This window comes from Diadema antillarum, unplaced genomic scaffold (assembly GCF_040938485.1).
Source record: "Diadema antillarum isolate AM-2024a unplaced genomic scaffold, OU_Dant_1.0 scf00000115, whole genome shotgun sequence".
NCBI lineage: Eukaryota > Metazoa > Echinodermata > Echinoidea > Diadematoida > Diadematidae > Diadema > Diadema antillarum.
In genome coordinates, this window is record NW_027271004.1 from 2,915,690 (window position 1) to 2,935,390 (window position 19,701).

The 19,701-nt window shown below is 40.6% G+C and overlaps 1 protein-coding gene across 1 annotated transcript; it reads left to right on the forward strand.

Annotated features, from left to right (window-relative positions):
- The first annotated feature begins 772 nt into the window (after window positions 1-772).
- LOC139719842 (uncharacterized) lies at window positions 773-19,147 on the forward strand. Its single transcript, XM_071631226.1, has 3 exons — window positions 773-880; window positions 8,151-8,329; window positions 18,994-19,147. Exons 1-3 carry the CDS (start codon window positions 773-775, stop codon window positions 19,145-19,147), a joined length of 441 nt encoding a protein of 146 aa, XP_071487327.1.
- Window positions 19,148-19,701: the final 554 nt, after the last annotated feature.

Below are 19,701 nucleotides of genomic sequence, written 5' to 3' on the forward strand. Positions count from 1 at the left end.
CTGTATCCATTATGATCATACACTTCATATGGATATACTGTGGAACGATCCTTTCACGATGGGCAATCATATAACGCAAGCTTGACAAGTTCTATCAACTGTCGACAAACCTCGATTTTCTTTGTCGTCTTCTTCTGTACCTCCTTATTTTTTCTTCTTCTTATTCTTCTTTTCCTCCGGCTTCCTTTTTCCACACTCCTCCTCCACTTCCTCCTCCTCCTTTTCTGTCTTCTCCTTATTCTTCTTTTCCTCTTGCTTCCGTTTTCTATTTTCCTCCTTTTCTTTATTTTTTCTTATTCTTTCATTCTTCTTTTTCATCATCATCTCTTCTTCTTCTTCTTCTTCTTCTTCTCCTTCTTCTTCTTCTTCTTCTTCTTATTCTTCTTCTTCGTTTTCTTCTTCTTCATGCCGACTGTAAGCACAGTCACCGATTGTTTGATTTGACGGCCACATAGAGCCAGTTCATTTGTACTTACCATTGACTGAAACCTCGAATTTACTGCATGTAGAAACGGCAAGCCACCCGTGATGTACTAAATACACGTTGTACAAAAAAAGAGAAAAATGTCGAGGGCTAATATTTACCCTTTTTTTAATAATTTGTATGTAAGCACTATATATGCACCAATGTGAATAGTATGCAAGTGTGATGTAAGTGTGTACGATTTTGAAAAGTCAAAAAGTCTTCTTCCTCCTCTTCTTCTTCTCTTTCTCCTTCTTCGTTTCCTTCTTCTTCAACTTGACAGCTAGGAATCATCAAAGGTAGCTCGCCATGCCGTGCATCGAAATGTACACCAACCTTCCGGCAGAGAGGGTGCCGCCCAATTTCTTTGACGAACTGACCGAGTTTTTCTGCGATCTGCTAAACAAGAATCCCCGGGTAAGTACACTTGATTACAAAGACAAAAAACAAATACATGAATTCATGCCCCCCCCCCCCAAAAAAAACAACAACAACAACAACAACAACAACAACAACAAAAAAAAACAAAACAAAAAACAAAAAAAAAATCGCATATTCAGGTTGACTATTGTTATTAGATCAAAATCGTAACGAACCGAACAGTAAAACAGTGTACTACTAAATTAGGCCATCAGAAGGTAGTGACTGTGTAATTCCGTAAATTGTACGTTTTCACCAACAGTGATATATCAGACAAAAACCACATTTGAAAATTGACAGTTTCTCTGACGTTGACGACTTACGACACCTGTCCTATACCCCTCATCATGAAAGACACGCTAAAATGATGAATAGTGATGTTAGTCAAAACGCCTATACATGCAAGAATGTTATATGTATTGCTAGGGTATTTTCAACATGCTGCCTTTAATCATTTCGCTTTTGAACCCTGTCATTTGGGTTCGGTGTAAAAATGGCAGAGGTAAAAATGGCAGAGGTAAAAATGGCAGGGGTAAAAATGGCAGGGGTAAAAATGGCAGGGGTAAAAATGGCAGAGGTAAAAATGGCAGAGGTAAAAATGGCAGGGGTAAAAATGGCAGGGGTAAAAATGGCAGAGGTAAAAATGGCAGAGGTAAAAATGGCAGAGGTAAAAATGGCAGGGGTAAAAATGGCAGGGGTAAAAATGGCAGGAGTAAAAATGGCAGGGGTAAAAATGGCAAAACAAGGGGTAAAAATGGCAGAGGTAAAAATGGCAGAGGTAAAAATGGCAGGGATAAAAATGGCAGGGGTAAAAATGGCAGGGGTTAAAATGGCAGAGGTAAAAATGGCAGAGGTAAAAATAGCACAGGTAAAATGGCAGAGGTAAAAATGGCAGAGGTAAAAATGGCAGGGGTAAAAATGACAGGGGTAAAAATGGCAGAGGTCAAATTGGCAGAGGTAAGAACGGCAGCGGTAAAAATGGCAGAGGTAAAAATGGCAGCGGTAAAATGGCAGAGGTAAATAATTATGTGGTAAAAATGTCAGAGGTAAAGTTGTCAGTGGTCGCAATACGCTCTTTTCGTCCCTTCTCCTGAAATAAAGCACGGGGGAGACCGGGGAGAAATGTGACACGGGGAGAAATATGGGACATTCATGTAACTTGAAAAATGCTCGGCCAGTCAACAATCCAATTACATCAGTAAAAAGATGAGCCTCGGTACACCTGAAAATGGACATATTAACCACTATACAGCTCTACAGGTATTTTGTCAGTAAAATATCAAACTTACTATAGATCTGGTAGGTCCTATACTATGTTAATAGGTATTTTAATAAGTGTGCAAACTTCTGAAAATAAAATTGCTTGATAACAGACATGCAGGTATGAAAAATTTATTGGCAGGGATCTTTTACTGTTTCCGTTACCACTGGGAGAAATTTAATAGGGCAGTGTTACATTTCTCCAAGCGGCACATATAAATCATACTTTGGTCATGATGGTTATCCAATTTCTCTCCAGGTTGTCTCATTTCTCCTCGCTTGATGTCCCATTCCCCCCAAATTAGGGGTTAAACAAATCATTAATTACACGAAAATGTTTTATATAACGGGGTATCACTAAATACTCAGTGGGGCAGCTTAGCAAACCTATCGTGCATTTTGTGATACAAGCACCAAATTTGGCACAAATGTACATTAACATATTAAAAACATTTTCAGATATTGGGCCACTTGGAATTCTCTCTTTATGTCCGCCATATTGGATTTCAAAATGGTCGCCATTTGAAATCTACAGTTGCGATTATCTCTGGGTCTAATGGTGCTATTGACCTGATTCTGGTGTGTTCGGGGATTTACGCCCATGCTTTGGGACAACATCTAAGTTTGAAAGGCATCAAACATTTACATTTTTTCGTCTGCGGATTCGTTCAACAATGATTGAAAGAAATCCCATGGCAAACTATCGGTTTTTTCTCTCACTAGAACAGTTTCTTGCTAAAGTTCGTCTCCAGTTTTAATAGGCATAAGTTTGTAAAGTGACCACAAAGTGTTGGTTGATTAAACTTCGAGATATTTGTTTTTGCGCCATGTGATACTTGAACAATGTAATAAAATATTTTGCAAGAGCTTACTTATGTCTGCCGATACATCTGCTGTAGTTTGTTTTTTGCGCTTTGTATTTTTACTTCTACATTATGTCATGATCAGGCCTTGTGAGATATATGAATAGGCTCCTACGAAACCTGGATGTGAGAAAATAACATAGAACAGGTGAAAAATTAGCGGTTTGCTTCGACTATGTCTCTTTCACTTCTTTACACTAAACAGTTAAAAAAAGAGAAAAATAATGACAATATACTAGCCTGGACGTGAGCGGAATTCGTTTGTGTATTAAAGAGTGTGTATGTGAGAGTATGCATATCTGCGTATGTTTATACCAAAAGTGGGTTCGTGCGTGTGTGTGTGTGTGTGTGTGTGTGTGTGTGTGTGTGTGTGATAACTTCATTGGGCGAAACAACGTAGGATTATACTGTTTAAGGGAGTTGCAGCATTGTTGGAACCCCCTTATAATGATAGATAATAATAATGATAATAATAATAATAAAAAAAATAATAATAATAATGATAATAATAATAATACTGAATAATACAATAATTTCCCACAGGCCTACGAGGCTCTTAGCTAGTTTATCATACCTCTGAACAGACAGATTACGCCACTGCTCTTGAATCAAACTCAGCATAATGAGAGTGCTCTAATCTTTTTAAAACATAATTCAATAAACATTCTTCAAATCTGCAGTTTGGATTTGATAATTCGATAAATACAGTTTGCTCTGGCGAGGTTATCATTCAAAATCTCTTCATACGTTTATCTCTGACGAAATCGCTCTCATTACTTCTAACATTTTACCTCTGCCATTTTCACCTCTGCCATTTTTACCTCTGCCATTTCTACCTCTGCCATTTTTACCTCTGCCATTTTACCCCTGCCATTTTTACCTCCATTTTTACCTCTGCCATGTTTACCTCTGCCATTTTTACCCCTGCCATTTTTACCTCTGCCATTTTTACCTCTGCCATTTTTACCTCTGCCATTTTTACCTCTGCCATTTTTACCCTTGCCATTTTTACCTCTGCCATTTTTGCCTCTGCCATTTTTACCTCTGCCATTTTTACCCCTGCCATTTTTACCTCTGCCATTTTTACCTGGCACCGTCATTAAATATTTTGTCATAGTATCTTTTTCCAATAAAGAGTTTCGCTTATTCATAGATATCTCGCGTCAAAAAAAAAATGAACAACAGACCATTCGCTTTCTTGTTTGGATACACCCTATTTAATTCGCTTAGAATTTTTCTTGTAGGTATATAGGAATAATTTCTATTGAGCGTTATAGTCTATGTATTATGTTGAAGATATATTTATAGCATCTTTCGTAACAAACGCAAATCGACTCTTGTTCACGTTTTATTTTGTTTTCTTCAGATTCGATGTCGCAAAGCCATGTTTGTTTAATCAATGATTTGATGTGCTTCAGGATGAAAGTCATATGTTTCTTCCATCAAGATATATTTCTTGTTGCATGTTTTTATAACAGATTTGACATTGCTCTATTAACATTTCCCTTAGGCAGGAAACAGCAAAAAGGTTCAATTAACTTTACAAGATATATCTTAATCTTATATATAGAAGACTTTTAAGTCTTTCAAGAAGACTTTGCTATGTCGGACAATCTGGTTGCAGACCTCGCACTAGTTTTGAAGTTCCCGTAAAGAAAAAAAAGAAGAAGAAATGACAATAAGATGTAGGCCCTATAATTATATCCACTGAGATGAGAATTCACGAGGCGTTATTGATTAAAGAATGAAAAAAAAAACCACTTGTAATCATATTATCATGCTTACCAATACCACTTACTCTTTGAGTTCTGCACTATGTATAGGCTATAGTGAAGAAGTTCTGGTATTTCATTTGATATCAACGCATTAATTCCCCAATACATTTCTGTTATAATAATGGCTTGTATGCTGCGCGCGCACAGAGGAAGCAGCAAAGCTGATATTTTTCTTTTCTTTTCGACGAATTTGGAGACGAGTATTTTGATGGGTTCAACACCGTAAGATGGCGAATTACGTTATTGTTTCATGAACTGGCATGTATCCGCAAGGCTATCAGCACCTACACATTATAGTACTTCACGTCATAGTAGGCCCTACTTTGATAACTGACCGCCCATTTCACCGAGAATTGTACGAAGATATAGCACATGATGTGATTACTGGATTAGGACATTATACTGATGCGCTTTTTTGTCAGCACATCACAATCTAAACACAATTCCTTATATATACAGTATAAAAAATGAATAAGACACAGTTTTCTTCTGACAACGAATGACTCAACAGAGGTATAGTGAAAACTTTGAGTGATTTACCATTCGTTTCTGGTCAGTTTCCCTTTGTTTTCATCATATATTAATATATATATATATATATATATATATATATATATATATATATATATATATATTATATATGAAGAGCTTGCTTCAAAAAGGCGCTAAATCCATAGCGCCTTTTGGAAGCAAGCTGTTCATATGCTGTTATTAAGTCTGTTGTTATCAGCTTGGCTTACTTATGATATATACACTGTACAAGTAAACCAAGAAGACCCGTTTTGTTTTGTTAGTAAATGAATCGTACCCATCGAAAAAAAGGTGACAGAAAATGTGAGAGAATGAATTGATACTTGTGTACTAGACGAGAATCTGTGTACATGTATTACATTACAAAAAGCTTGACGGGGTGATAAGGTCAACATTGACGAGGAGCGAAGATCAGAGCTTAAGTGAACTCGCTCTGAACATCCTCAAACCCGCCTTTGCGTCCACTGTTTCAAGACTAGGACAGAACATTTGAATGGTGCCTGCAATACTAACGTGGGTCCGACCCGACACTCGCATACTTGTACTTATAATCTCGTCAAAATCAAAGGGGAGGGGAGGGGAGCGGGAGGGGGAGGAGGAGGGGGAGGGGGAGGGGAGCCGGGAGGACAGGGTGTATGTTAAAGCATTGTATGCTAGAGCACCGTTCCGCGGCCCCTGATAAATGATACATAATATGTTCGGTTCTAATACTGCATACTCATCGGGAGCAACATCGAGTGTGAAAGTCCTGTGAAATTATTTAGTTAAGTTTCCTTGTTTGAAGTATCGAAGCAATGCAAGACAGTACTTTTTTATTAGTAGATAGATATCAAGCGTACTAAAAAAAAAAGAATAAAAAGATAAAAAATTAAACAATGAAATATAAAAGAAAAATTAACAACGATCTGTGTTTCTACAGTAAATTTGGCAAGGGTCAAATAGTGTGTGCATTCTTTATCATAAAAACCAACGAGAATTTTCATACTTCTTTCATGTTTTGTCATAGATATATTAAACAATTTCCACAGCACGTAATGCTTCGAAAAAGTGCGAAATGGCATGAATGCAATGTTACTATGTTACTTTTTCTACCTGTTTCTTCTTTTTTTTCTTCTTTGTTTTATTATCATTTTCATTATCATCATTATTTCCATTGTTATTATAGTTCTCACCAATATCATTGCTGTAATTATTGTTATGATTGTGATTATTATTATCATTATCATCATTATTACTACTACTACTATCATCATAATCATTATTATCATCATCATCACCATACCGGTTATCAACATTTTTCTCATATAGCCCTGACGCAGGGCTCCCTCGTAAAGCAGGCTTATATTATGTGGCTTTGAATAGGACTACCCTGCATGAATAAATAAATAAATAAATAAATAAATAAATAAATAAATAAACAAATATACAGTATATATATATATATATATATATATATATATATATATATAACACATATAATATATATATATGCGACCAGGAGCAGACGTATACCCTTGTGTGTATGTCTGCTTCAGAAACGGATTTTAATCTAACATCACATCGCATCCTGGTCGCTGATGAAGAATGCGATGACTAACCTGTTTGGTGTCTTGTTTCTAAATCATGCGCTTTCCTCGCCAGGATAAAGCGTTTTCAGTCTAATGCCATTTTAGGTTTTTATCACATATATATAGACTTGTAATCATTCAGTAACTAGTGTATTGTTCAGGTTTTTGTTGTTGTTTTGTTGCTGTACAACTTAGAAATTCTTTTTTTCACCATACGGTATACCAGTCGAAATCTCAGATCCGGAAATGAAGTCGAAGATTATCACCCTCCCCAGCCCCCCCCCCCCCCTTCAACAACACCCCCACCCCTCTAAATAAAACAAAAAAAAAACAGCACGAATGGTTACATAGAGATACACGAATCATAACTATGAAATATAGCAGCCATGAGTGTTATATTTTTATGGGTCCATCGAGAAATGGAACGATATGGCACAAGGAATCTAATAACTCCAGCATCTGGAGGTTGTATACTTTTGTAGCCTTAAATGTGTCATGGTCGTTCGCTGAACGGCAAGAAATGCGACAGAGTAAAAAAAAAGACACAAGTAGTCTACTGACAAATTAGGGGAGAAATTTAGGCATTATATGCAATGTACCCTCAGCCCATTGATTAAAAAAGATTCTTCCAACACTACGAGGTGCGGTGTTTTTCTTCATTTTACGACACAAACCTTCTTTTTTCGAAATTCCTTTCTTGTCATTCTAAGACTTTACAGGTCAGAACCCCCCCCCCCCCCCCCCACACACACACACTCTCTTTAAATGGGTTACATTTCGTTATTCCGATGGTCCGGTACTTCGAACAAGGTTCGTTATTCCGAAAATGAAATAAGGTTCGTTATTTCAGTGGTTCGTTAATCCAAACACAAAATAAAGTTCGTCTTTGCGGAGGTTCGTCAATCCGAAAATTAATTAAATAAGGTTCATAATTACGAAGGTTGGTTAATACGTACCTTCTTTTCGTTTTCGGATCAACGAAATTAATTTCATTTTTTTGGATTAACGAACCTCAAGAATACGGAACATCTCCCCTTTAATAAATGTGCTTCCACAAAGTGTTTGAGCGCAGACATGTAGGCTTACATGTGTGTGGGGAGGGTGTCCATAAAGCGTAATCGATATTACCGATAACGACCCCAAATTGTGACATTTTTACATGGTACATGTCGATGGCATGAGGAAAATGAAGGGAATGGAAAATGCGTTACCAATGCCTGATTATGATATACATTCCTGGTACCTTCATTTATTACCTTCAAAATTTCAGGGTGTGGTCCTGAACCTGTACACGGACCAGCGGATCCACACGGGAACGGACCTGCACAAACCCATGTTGATGGTCCAGATCTACAATGCAGAGGCCTGGCTCGATCGCGACGCCAACCGCGAGGCCATCAAAAAAGTCACGGCTAAGATCACGGGACTGCTCGACTTGCCACCAGAGAGGTAAACGATACGAGAGCGCGGACCAGTCGAAGTTCTCTCGTCCTATTGGTGATTGGTTGAAAGTTTGATGACGTACAATGTACGGTTAGGGGACGAGTGTGTAATTTACACTCCATTAAAGAATGACCGCTTAGCCACTAATTGCACCACTGTATAAGTGTCTATTAATAGGCAATACATATTATTATTATCATTTTCATCGACTTCGATAATTTCATGATGTAGACTACAACAGAGCTACCAAGTCTCACGCATTCTGCGTGAGACTCAAGCATTTAGGGCCTGTCTCACGATCTCACGCAGGGCACCAATTTTTCTCACGCATCGGGTGAAGTCTGCAATTTGTGCCAAAAATAAGGAGCATAGCTCAAAGGATTCAAGTGATATAGTTGCAATTGAAGGTATATTGCCCTTTTGTCTTTCAAAATTAGTAAAAAATAGTCACTTAAGTATGCACCAGATCGCATCATTAAGAGCTAATAATTCAAAGAAGCTCCCTACCATGGGAGGGGTGACACCCTCCTCGTTCGCGAGCGCCGAAACGCCGAGTCATGAAAATCTCATTCATAAAAGTTTTATGAACTTGGCATCTCTGCTACAAATCAAATATGTCATGCACTTTTTCGAGGTACATGTGTACCAGGTAAACTTATGGATTCTGAGATGACAGTCATTGCACTATTTCTTCGAGGCTGCGCCCCGCAGAAAATAGTGCAATGTCAGTCATTTCACAATTTAAACTGGAACGTGTCGGTGCATCGTATATTTTGATCACTATAGTGTCGGCATGTTTGTGTTGTAAGCATACCTTCACATTTTACGAAGTCATGAATCAATTTCATAAACTTGAATCGAAGCCATTAGTCTCCTTCTTAGTTGGGGATTCCCATGAATTGAGAGCGCAAATTTTACGGCATCCGTGTCTTCCAAGCCCTCTCCTTCCTTTCAAACCACCACCGCTTGACCACCTTGACCGATAAAAACTGTACCCTATCTTACTTTGCAAAGGATACGTAGACCGATTACTAAGTCATAGCTAGTTATTGAAGGAAGGGGGTATAAATCCTTTCTGCGTCAGGGACTTAAACAGAGTGGATAAAATGCTATGGGATTTGCTGAGCCAGTCTGCACTCTAACCACACAAAGTCAAGGATGGCATAGTTTTGGGTCGAGATATGGGGTTTCAGGTTTCCAACTCTTCTCTGTGAGATAGTGAGAAACCTCTTACACAATACACTGTATATGAAATAAGAAAGAGCATACACTTCTAAGCATAGGCGCCGGAAGTGGGGGGGGGGGGGGGGCGGCCGCCCCCCCCCCCCAATCCAAAAAGTGGGGGGGCAAAACGCATTTTTGCCCCCCCCCCCAAAAAAAAAAGCCCCCCCCCCAAAAAAAAAAAATTGATAATAATAATAAAAATAAATGAATAAACAAAGAAAATAAAATAAATATGTATATATATGAATAAAAGGGAAAAAATATGGCTACAAACGGCAGCTTTTGGACTGTAAAATGTCAAAATTTTCAAGCTCGCTCGCTTCGCATCCAGCAGTTGAGACCGGTGCGCCTCCCCCTTAATTTCTAAAGCGAAAAACATTTTGTTACGACCAAAATCACTCCGAAAATGATCGCACAAAAGAAACAATCAACTGATGTTCAGGCGGTTTATTAACAGTGATATTATGGGTACAGACTGGTAATCGGCGTCACATCAATACAACAATGATCAATAAAAACAATTATAAATCGGTAGTGGAATCACTTACACGTATTAAATAATCCTTTGAAAGTGTCCAAATACGATGTTCAATGCACAAATGAATGATCCGCGATGCACCGATGAATGACTATTTCGACGTAAATCCAGAGGCACAGGTTACAATAGTCCGCGTTATAAATCCAGGGTATTATGTCCACAATAGATCCACCGTATAATGTTCCCAGCGAAATGTGCAGAATCCCACGATCACGTCCAGTCGATGCGTTGAATGATGATTCACTTTATAGTGTCCAGCGAGGAATCCAGCCCGTCACAGCTTTGCCGTAGCAATGTCCATTGACATTAAAATATGGAGTCCAATGAAGGCACATTAATTCTCTGCAGGCAAAATGTCTCCCAGGCCTTATCTCCACAAACATAACAGGTCAGCAGGTAACACAGGACTGACTATAACAAGTCGCTTCAGAGCCAGAAGTGACGTAACTCTCAGAGCAGAGGTGTTGGGTACTCTGCCTACTGCAGAATTTCTCTGGCTTATATACTATCTATTCACCCCTTCTAGCACATTCTATAACTCTCTCCAACCTACTAGCCAGTCTAAGTTCCAGGAAACCTGGATGACTCACTGCCTAACTATGTACAAAACATCATTGCCAAGAATAACTACCAATCACATTGGGCTACAGGGACAGTGCCTCACTCAGCCAAATATGTTAGCACTTCCCAGAAAATTCTGGAAAGGGTGAAATCATTCTAGATTGAGTGAGCTATAATGTATTTCCTGTTACATGCATTTACTGTATAGCCACATTGTATTTCACCTAGAAAATTCTCCACTGATCTGGTCAGCCTGTATGTACTATATCTATACTACATAGAATGTTCTCCATTAATCTGGTCAACCTGTGTACATACACATTAAAACAACCATGCATACAGTACATCATACATATATGTACATAACTACTAGTGTGTACATTTGTGACACCATCCCCCATGGGAAAAAGAAAGCCTTGCCGTAGCAAGGGTTTCTTTTACCTTCACAATTTCTCATTATTATTTACAATGAATGTGAGGTAAAATCCAAGTCAAGCTACAATAATCACATACTATCACATGCCTTTTGGATAGCTGTATTAATTCCATGTTCTCTTTTCATGGATACCATTTACAATGATATTGCTTGGATTCTCGGAGCTTATACAATCATATCAAACTGTTTTGCACACATTAATGAATATGCTAAACACATACACTGGAAATGATATGCGGTGAAAACTTTTCACCTTTGATACTCTCTTCATGTTACACTCTTGACAGAGCGTCGGCAATTACATTGTTTTTGCCTGCCACATGTTTGATTTTGAGTGCATATGGCTGCGTCATCGTGCTCCATCTGAACAACCTGTTGTTCTTCATTTTGAACCGGTCTAAAAAGACCAAGGGGTTGTGGTCAGTATAGACCGTGATCTCCCCTTTGCTATTTGTCAAGTACACTTCGTATTGCTGGAGGGCAAGGATGAGACTGAGAGCCTCCTTCTCAATTGTGGAGTACTTCTTCTGGTACGTGTTCAATTTTTTGGAGAAGTAGCTAACTGGTCGTTCAGTGCCTTCTTCATCTTCTTGGAGCAAAACCGCTCCCACTCCTACATCGCTAGCATCTATTGCCACCTTGAATGGCTTTGAGAAGTCAGGAGCTGCCAAAACAGGCTCATTAGCAAGGACTGCCTTTAGTTTCTCGAAGGCTCTTTGACACTCATCAGTCCAGGTGTACTTTGCCTTGCCCTTCAGCAGGTTTGTTAGGGGGGTGACTACAGTGCTGAAATTCGGTACAAACTTCCTGTAGAAACCAGCCATGCCCAGAAATCTGAGCAACTCCTTCTTGGATTGGGGGATGGGAAAGCCTAGTATAGCCTCTACCTTGGCTTCTCTTGGCAATACTTGTCCCTGACCGACTACATGCCCGAGATACACCACTTTGGCCTTTGCAAATTCACTCTTTGCCAGATTAATCACCAGTCCGGCCTCCTTGAGTCGATCAAAAAGTTGCCGCAAGTGTGTAATGTGCTCCTCCCACGTGTCACTGTACACTAGGATGTCATCAATGTATACTACACAATTGTCAAGTCCGGCAATGATTTGGTTTGTCAGCCGTTGGAAGGTGGCCGGAGCATTTTTCATGCCGAATGGCATTACTTTGCATTGGAACAAGCCATCTGGTGTAGCAAAGGCGGAAATCTCTCTGGCTTTGTTGGTCAAGGGCACCTGCCAGTATCCCTTTAGAAGGTCTATTTTACTGACATATGCAGAATTTCCGACCCTGTCAATGCAGTCTTCTAGTCTGGGAATGGGGAAAGAATCTGTTTTCGTCACGGCGTTTACCTTGCGGTAATCAATACAGAATCTTTGAGACCCATCCGGTTTGGGCACCATGACGATTGGGGAGCTCCAACTGCTTTTACTAGGTTCTATTATGTCATTGTCTAGCATGTATTGAACCTCTTCCCTTACTTTTTGCAGTTTGCTTGGGTTTAGTCTGTAAGGGTTTTGCTTGATAGGGTCAGCATCTCCTACATCAACATCATGTACAGCAAGAGGGGTGCAGCCTGGTTTGTCCTTACACAATTCTTCGTACTCATGTAACAGACTAGTCACATCTTTCCTCTGATTTTCAGGTAGGTAGTTCAGTGCCTCATCTACTTTCCCTAACATCTCTGAGTTAGACAACCTGGCACTAGAGGGCTCACTTCCATTCTCATCTTGAGCTTCTCCCTCTTCATCTACTTCTTCTTCTACCACCTGGGTTACACCTACCGGCTGACTAGCCTTTCTCTCATAGTACTCTTTCAGCATGTTTATGTGACACACCCTCTGATCTTTTCGTCTGTCTGGCGTACTGATCACATAGTTCACATCATTGAGTTTCTTTTTGACACAGTATGGGCCACTGAACTTGGCTTTCAGTGGTTCACCTTGTATGGGCAGCAGTACAAGAACTTTGTCACCTGGGTTGAAAGTTCGGGCTTTGGCATTTTTGTCTGCCTTTCTCTTCATAGAGTCTTGTGACACTTTCAAGTGTTCCCTAGCTACCTCACAAGCCTTTGAAAGCCTTTCACGAAACTTTGACACATAGTCAAGTAGGTGGACCTCATCATCCTCAGTCATGAATTTCTCTTTGATGAGCTTCAGTGGGCCCCTAACTTCATGACCGTACACCAACTCAAATGGGCTGAAACCCGTCGACTCATTTGGGGAGTCCCTCGTTGCGAACAGCAGGAAAGGGATGCCTTTATCCCAATCCTCGGGATACTCCTCACAGAATGCCCTAATCATTGTCTTTAGGGTCTGGTGGTAGCGCTCCAACGCACCTTGGGACTGGGGATGATAAGCTGACGACTTCAGCTGCTTCACACCCAAACGATACATCACCTCTTGAAATATGCCTGACATGAAATTTGACCCTTGGTCAGACTGCACTTCCTTGGGCAACCCATACCTAGTGAAAAACTGCACTAGAGCATCTACCACAGTCTTAGCAGTGATATTTCTCAATGGGATAGCCTCTGGAAACCGTGTAGACATATCCATGATTGTCAAGAGGTACTTATGACCCGACCTAGTCCTAGGCAAAGGTCCAACACAGTCAACTAGAACCCGACTGAATGGTTCTTCAAACGCAGGTATCGGAATCAATGGCGCCGGCTTCACTGAATGCTGTGGTTTACCAGCCACCTGACATGTGTGACAAGTCTTGCAAAACTCAGCCGCATCCACATTCAACCCTGGCCAATAGAAATGCCTCATGATCCGATCCTTTGTCTTTCTGACGCCTAAATGGCCGCCAACAGGTAACTCGTGAGCAATCCTCAAGATCTCACCGCGGTAGCTAGGAGGGACAACAACTTGACGGACCACTGTCCAATCCTCATCAGCTGGCCTATGGGGAGGTCTCCACTTCCTCATCAAAATGTCATCTTTGACATAATAGCACTCAGGGACCTTTTCAGCCTCAGCCTCAGAACACGCCGTCTGAGACAAGCCTTTCAACTCAGAGTCTGCCTGCTGTGCTTCAACCAAGGAAGACTTGCTAAACAGCCCATCACTGTTAGCCTCGGAGCCTAATACAGCAACCCCATCATTCAAATCCTTGAAAAAGGTTTCTGCCAACCAAACACCGGAATTCTCCTCCACATCAACAGAATCCGCATCATCTTGAACAGCTCTACGAGCCTGAGACCTAGTCACAACACAATCTGGGAAAAACCCAGGAAACTCCTCCTGCAACTGCTCAGTTTCAGCAACCACCACTGGTTTATCCGAAACAACTGGAGACGCAACCACCTTGTCCCCAGCCAAGTCATTCCCCAACAGGAAGTCAATCCCTGCCATGGGCAACTCAGGAACAACTCCAACAGTAACAGGACCAGAAACTAGGTCACACTTCAAATCCACTCTATACAGTGGCACTGACATATAACTGCCATCAACAGTCTGAATCAAGACTTTTGCATTCACTGCACTATCTGGTGGAAAAGTCATACCACCATCCACCATCAACGACTGAGAGGCCCCTGTATCCCGCAGGATGACCACTGGCTTACCTGCCTCACCAGAAGTACATGGGGTCACCTCACCATCAAACAAAAAGCTACGATAGCTCTCATCCACCTGCTTCATCCTATCTTTGAATTTGGGAGATTGACTTTCAATGGCCTGTGTTTCACTGAACGGGACACTGTTTTCGGGTAGGACACTTTTTGACATAACAAGTCCCAAGTCCTTCTTTGTTTTGTTTTGCAACTTCCAACACTGTGACTTTACATGCCCTGTCTTGTTACAGTGAAAACATTTGATGACATTTGCACTTGTACTGGACCCTTTGTCAGATTGAGGCTTTGGTGCCGATGAAGTTTCAGAACTCGTGCCTTTTTCAGGACCAGCATTCTTTGGACTGCTCGACTGAATTTTGTCTCTCTTATTTCCAGAGAAATTCCTGAAAGGTGGTCTGTTGTCATTTCTGTGGGTCAGCTCATACTCATCAGCCATCAAGGCTGCTTTATGCAAACTTGTCACTTTGTGATCATCCAAATGTGACCTCACACTGAAAGCAACACTCTTTTTGAATTCTTCCAAGAGAACAACCTCACGTAGGTTATCAAAGTCCTGATCCACTTTCAGGGATCTGTACCACCTATCGAACATCATTTCTTTTTCACGAGCAAACTCAACATGTGTCTGGCCTGGTTTGCGGTACGAATTTCTGAACTTGTGTCTGTACGCCTCTGGCACCAACTCATAAGCATTCAACACTGCTTTCTTGACTGTAGCATAGTCACGTGATTGCTCTTCAGAGAGAGATGAGTACACATCAGCTGCTTTGCCGACAAACACACTTTGAAGGAGCAAGGGCCAAAATTCCTGTGGCCAGTTCAAACTGTTAGCCACCTTCTCAAATGACACAAAATATGCATCAACTCTGTTTTCTTCAAACTTTGGCACCAATCGAATGTTCTTGGCCAAATCAAATTCAGAGGGAGCCCTTTCACTATTTCCAACAGTGTGTGCATGAGTCAATTCCATCTCACGCAATTTCAGTTGTTGCTCCACTTCAAGTTTCTTCATTTCAATTTCTTTCTCCACTTCTCTTCGTTCTCTATCCCTCTCCCTTTCCATTTCTAATCTCATCTTCTCTTTCTCCAGTTCTAATTCCCTTGCCCTTTCTCTCTCCTTCATTTCCAATTTAGCAAGCTCAAGCCGTGTTTGATCTGAAATTTGAGCTCGATCTGGAGTGTCAATTTCTTCTTTGAGCTCCATGTGACCAGCCACTAAGTCAAGAATTTCTGCTTTTCTTACACCTTGTGGAACATCAACATTCAAATGCTGTGCAATAGCAGTCAAATCACATTTGCGTAACCTTTGCAAATCTTTGAGGGACAAATCTGTCCTCTGAACAAATGCCTGAACATCCATTGTACTGATTGACATTGTCACACTGTAATACACACAATATACAATTGAACAATCAAGTCAACCGGTATTTTGTCTGTACCAATATTCTGGATTCTGGAACGTTCCAAATTCTAAGTTTTGGCTTAAATTCACTTCTCGGACACAAGCCCCCAATTTTGTTACGACCAAAATCACTCCGAAAATGATCGCACAAAAGAAACAATCAACTGATGTTCAGGCGGTTTATTAACAGTGATATTGTGGGTACAGACTGGTAATCGGCGTCACATCAATACAACAATGATCAATAAAAACAATTATAAATCGGTAGTGGAATCACTTACACGTATTAAATAATCCTTTGAAAGTGTCCAAATACGATGTTCAATGCACAAATGAATGATCCGCGATGCACCGATGAATGACTATTTCGACGTAAATCCAGAGGCACAGGTTACAATAGTCCGCGTTATAAATCCAGGGTATTATGTCCACAATAGATCCACCGTATAATGTTCCCAGCGAAATGTGCAGAATCCCACGATCACGTCCAGTCGATGCGTTGAATGATGATTCACTTTATAGTGTCCAGCGAGGAATCCAGCCCGTCACAGCTTTGCCGTAGCAATGTCCATTGACATTAAAATATGGAGTCCAATGAAGGCACATTAATTCTCTGCAGGCAAAATGTCTCCCAGGCCTTATCTCCACAAACATAACAGGTCAGCAGGTAACACAGGACTGACTATAACAAGTCGCTTCAGAGCCAGAAGTGACGTAACTCTCAGAGCAGAGGTGTTGGGTACTCTGCCTACTGCAGAATTTCTCTGGCTTATATACTATCTATTCACCCCTTCTAGCACATTCTATAACTCTCTCCAACCTACTAGCCAGTCTAAGTTCCAGGAAACCTGGATGACTCACTGCCTAACTATGTACAAAACATCATTGCCAAGAATAACTACCAATCACATTGGGATACAGGGACAGTGCCTCACTCAGCCAAATATGTTAGCACTTCCCAGAAAATTCTGGAAAGGGTGAAATCATTCTAGATTGAGTGAGCTATAATGTATTTCCTGTTACATGCATTTACTGTATAGCCACATTGTATTTCACCTAGAAAATTCTCCACTGATCTGGTCAGCCTGTATGTACTATATCTATACTACATAGAATGTTCTCCATTAATCTGGTCAACCTGTGTACATACACATTAAAACAACCATGCATACAGTACATCATACATATATGTACATAACTACTAGTGTGTACATTTGTGACAATAGCTACGACGGCAGTTGTTGGACTCTAGAATGTCAAAATTTTCAAGCTCGCTCGCTTCGCTCGCTCGCATTGAATCGTTATGCCATTCTCTTAATGTTGCTGACAGTAATTGCCAGTAGTTGCGCCCGATGCCCCCACCCCTTAATTTCCAAAGCGAAAGATAAATATAGCTACAAACGGGAGTTTTGGGACTGTAAAATGTCAAAAATTTTTAAGCTCGCTCGCTTCGCTCGCTCGCATTGAATCGTTATGCCACTCTCCTAATGTTGCTGCCAGTAATTGCCAGTAGTTTCGCCCGATGCCCCCCCCCCCCTTAATTTCCAAAGCGAAAGGTATAGTTAAAAACGGGAGTTTTTGAACTGTAACCTGTCAAAATTTTCAAGCTCGCTCGCTTCGATCGCTCGCATTGAATCGTTATGCCACTCTCCTAACGTTGCTGCCAGTAATTGCCAGCAGTTGCGCCCAATGCCCCCCCTTAATTTCCAAAGCGAAAGATATAGCTACAAACGGGAGTTTTTGGACTGTAACATGTCAAAATTCTCAAGCTCGCTCGCTTTGCTCGCTCGCATTGAATCGTTATGCCATTCTCCTAATGTTGCTGCCAGTAATTGCCAGCAGTTGCGCCCTATGCACCGCCCCATTAATTTCCAAAGTGAAAGATATAGCTACAAACCCCAGTTTTGGGACTGTAGAATGTCAAAATTTTAAAGCTTGCTCGCTTCGCTCGCTCGCATTGAATCGCTATGTCATTCTCCTAATGTTGCTGCCAATAATTGCCAGCAGTTGCGCCCGATGCGCCCCCATTTATTTCCAAAGCGAAAATATAGCTACAATTTTGGAACTGTAGAATATCAAAATTTTCAAGCTCGCTCGCTTCGCTCGCTCACATTTTATTGTTATGCCATTCACCTTATGTTGCCGACAGTATTTAATTTGTCGATCGTTTCACACCGGCATTCCATAATCCATGTAAGGAAAACTTACAATGTTCCTCAATGACAATGATTGTTGAATGTATCACATTTCGTAATGTATTGTAGTCCCATTATTGCTCACGCACACACGCACAAGCATACAGACCGTCAAAATTACTTTATGGTTCCCCCCATGTTTCGACCCACCGTACGTCACTTTACATATATATATATATATATATATATATATATATATATATATAATAGATGTGTGTGCGTGCGTGTGTGTGTGTGTGTGTGTGTGTGTGTATGTGTATATTGTGTAACATATGCATGGTCTAATCTTGAGCCCCCTCCAATGTTTGGCCCCCCCCCCCCCCCCCAATCCAAAACTGCTTCCGGCGCGCCTGCTTCTAAGAGGAATTCAAAGTTTATTTGTTGAAAATTGGTTTTGAAATATGGCTGAGATATCCTAAAACGCAGAGGTCCTAATAAAAGGTGGGACCCACCATTAATTAGGACTACTTTGTTTTACCTTGTTTTAAATATCTCAGCCGTTTCAAAAACCGATTTTTATCAAATAAACTTTTAATTCCTCTTAGAATTGTATGCTCTTTAAATATCTAATAGGTGGTTTCTAATCATCTCGCATAAAGTTAGAATATGAATCTCCACACCCTAACAAACTATACCATCCCTTAGTGGAAGTCAATGGGCGAACGGGGAAGGAAGGGGACCTACGGTTATCCTAATGAGTCTATATCGTTGTCGTTTTGTTTTTCTGTCCGGGGTAGGTCGACGGTGCTTCTTATCACTGTACCTGCGCATCAGGTTGGAACGCCTGGGGGCGCCCTACTGGCTGATCGTGACGAATTCAAATGGCGACTGGAATACGTGGAGAAATTGAACGGCCTCTCAACAAAGCAGCAGACTTTGGTTCAAAATTAGTTTGTCTCCCTCTCCATTTCCTTCTCCCATCCCCACCGGGTCCCATCCCCAGAAATAAAGTTACTACAGTCAAACCTGTCTATAGCAGCCACCCAAAGGGAGACAAAAAGTGGCAGTTATAGACAGGTGGCCGCTGTAGATAGGTGGTCGCTAAGACAGGTTTGACTGTAGTTTGAAATAATCTCTATCGTGAAAGTAATAACAATCATACAAATGAATCAGAAAATCCAGCACTGCAAATGCATTTCAAGCTAGTTGGCGAGTTAACTTTCCCCTGTCAAAATTTCTTCCCACACTATAAAGCAGAACACCTCTAAGATTTTATTCATGTTGATAAAAGGTCCTTATGCAATTATGAATAAATAGGATTGTCGACTTGAATGTATACATGATGCAAAATTGGATTTGCCCCACATGATTTGTTTTTGTTCTTTTAATGAACAATACCTGAAATAGATTGCTGAAACAGCTAGTGTAAAATACAAAGAAAGTTGCATGGTACATTTTGGTAGTCTGCCCCTTTCTCCAGTCTTCTTGCATTGACATCATATATT

Coding starts and splice junctions, on each gene's coding strand:
- LOC139719842 (XM_071631226.1), top strand. CDS start 773: ATGCCGTGCATCGAAATGTACACCAACCTTCCGGCAGAGAGGGTGCCG. Junction 881..8,150: donor TGCTAAACAAGAATCCCCGG/GTAAGTACACTT, acceptor TCAAAATTTCAG/GGTGTGGTCCTGAACCTGTA. Junction 8,330..18,993: donor CTCGACTTGCCACCAGAGAG/GTAAACGATACG, acceptor TGTCCGGGGTAG/GTCGACGGTGCTTCTTATCA.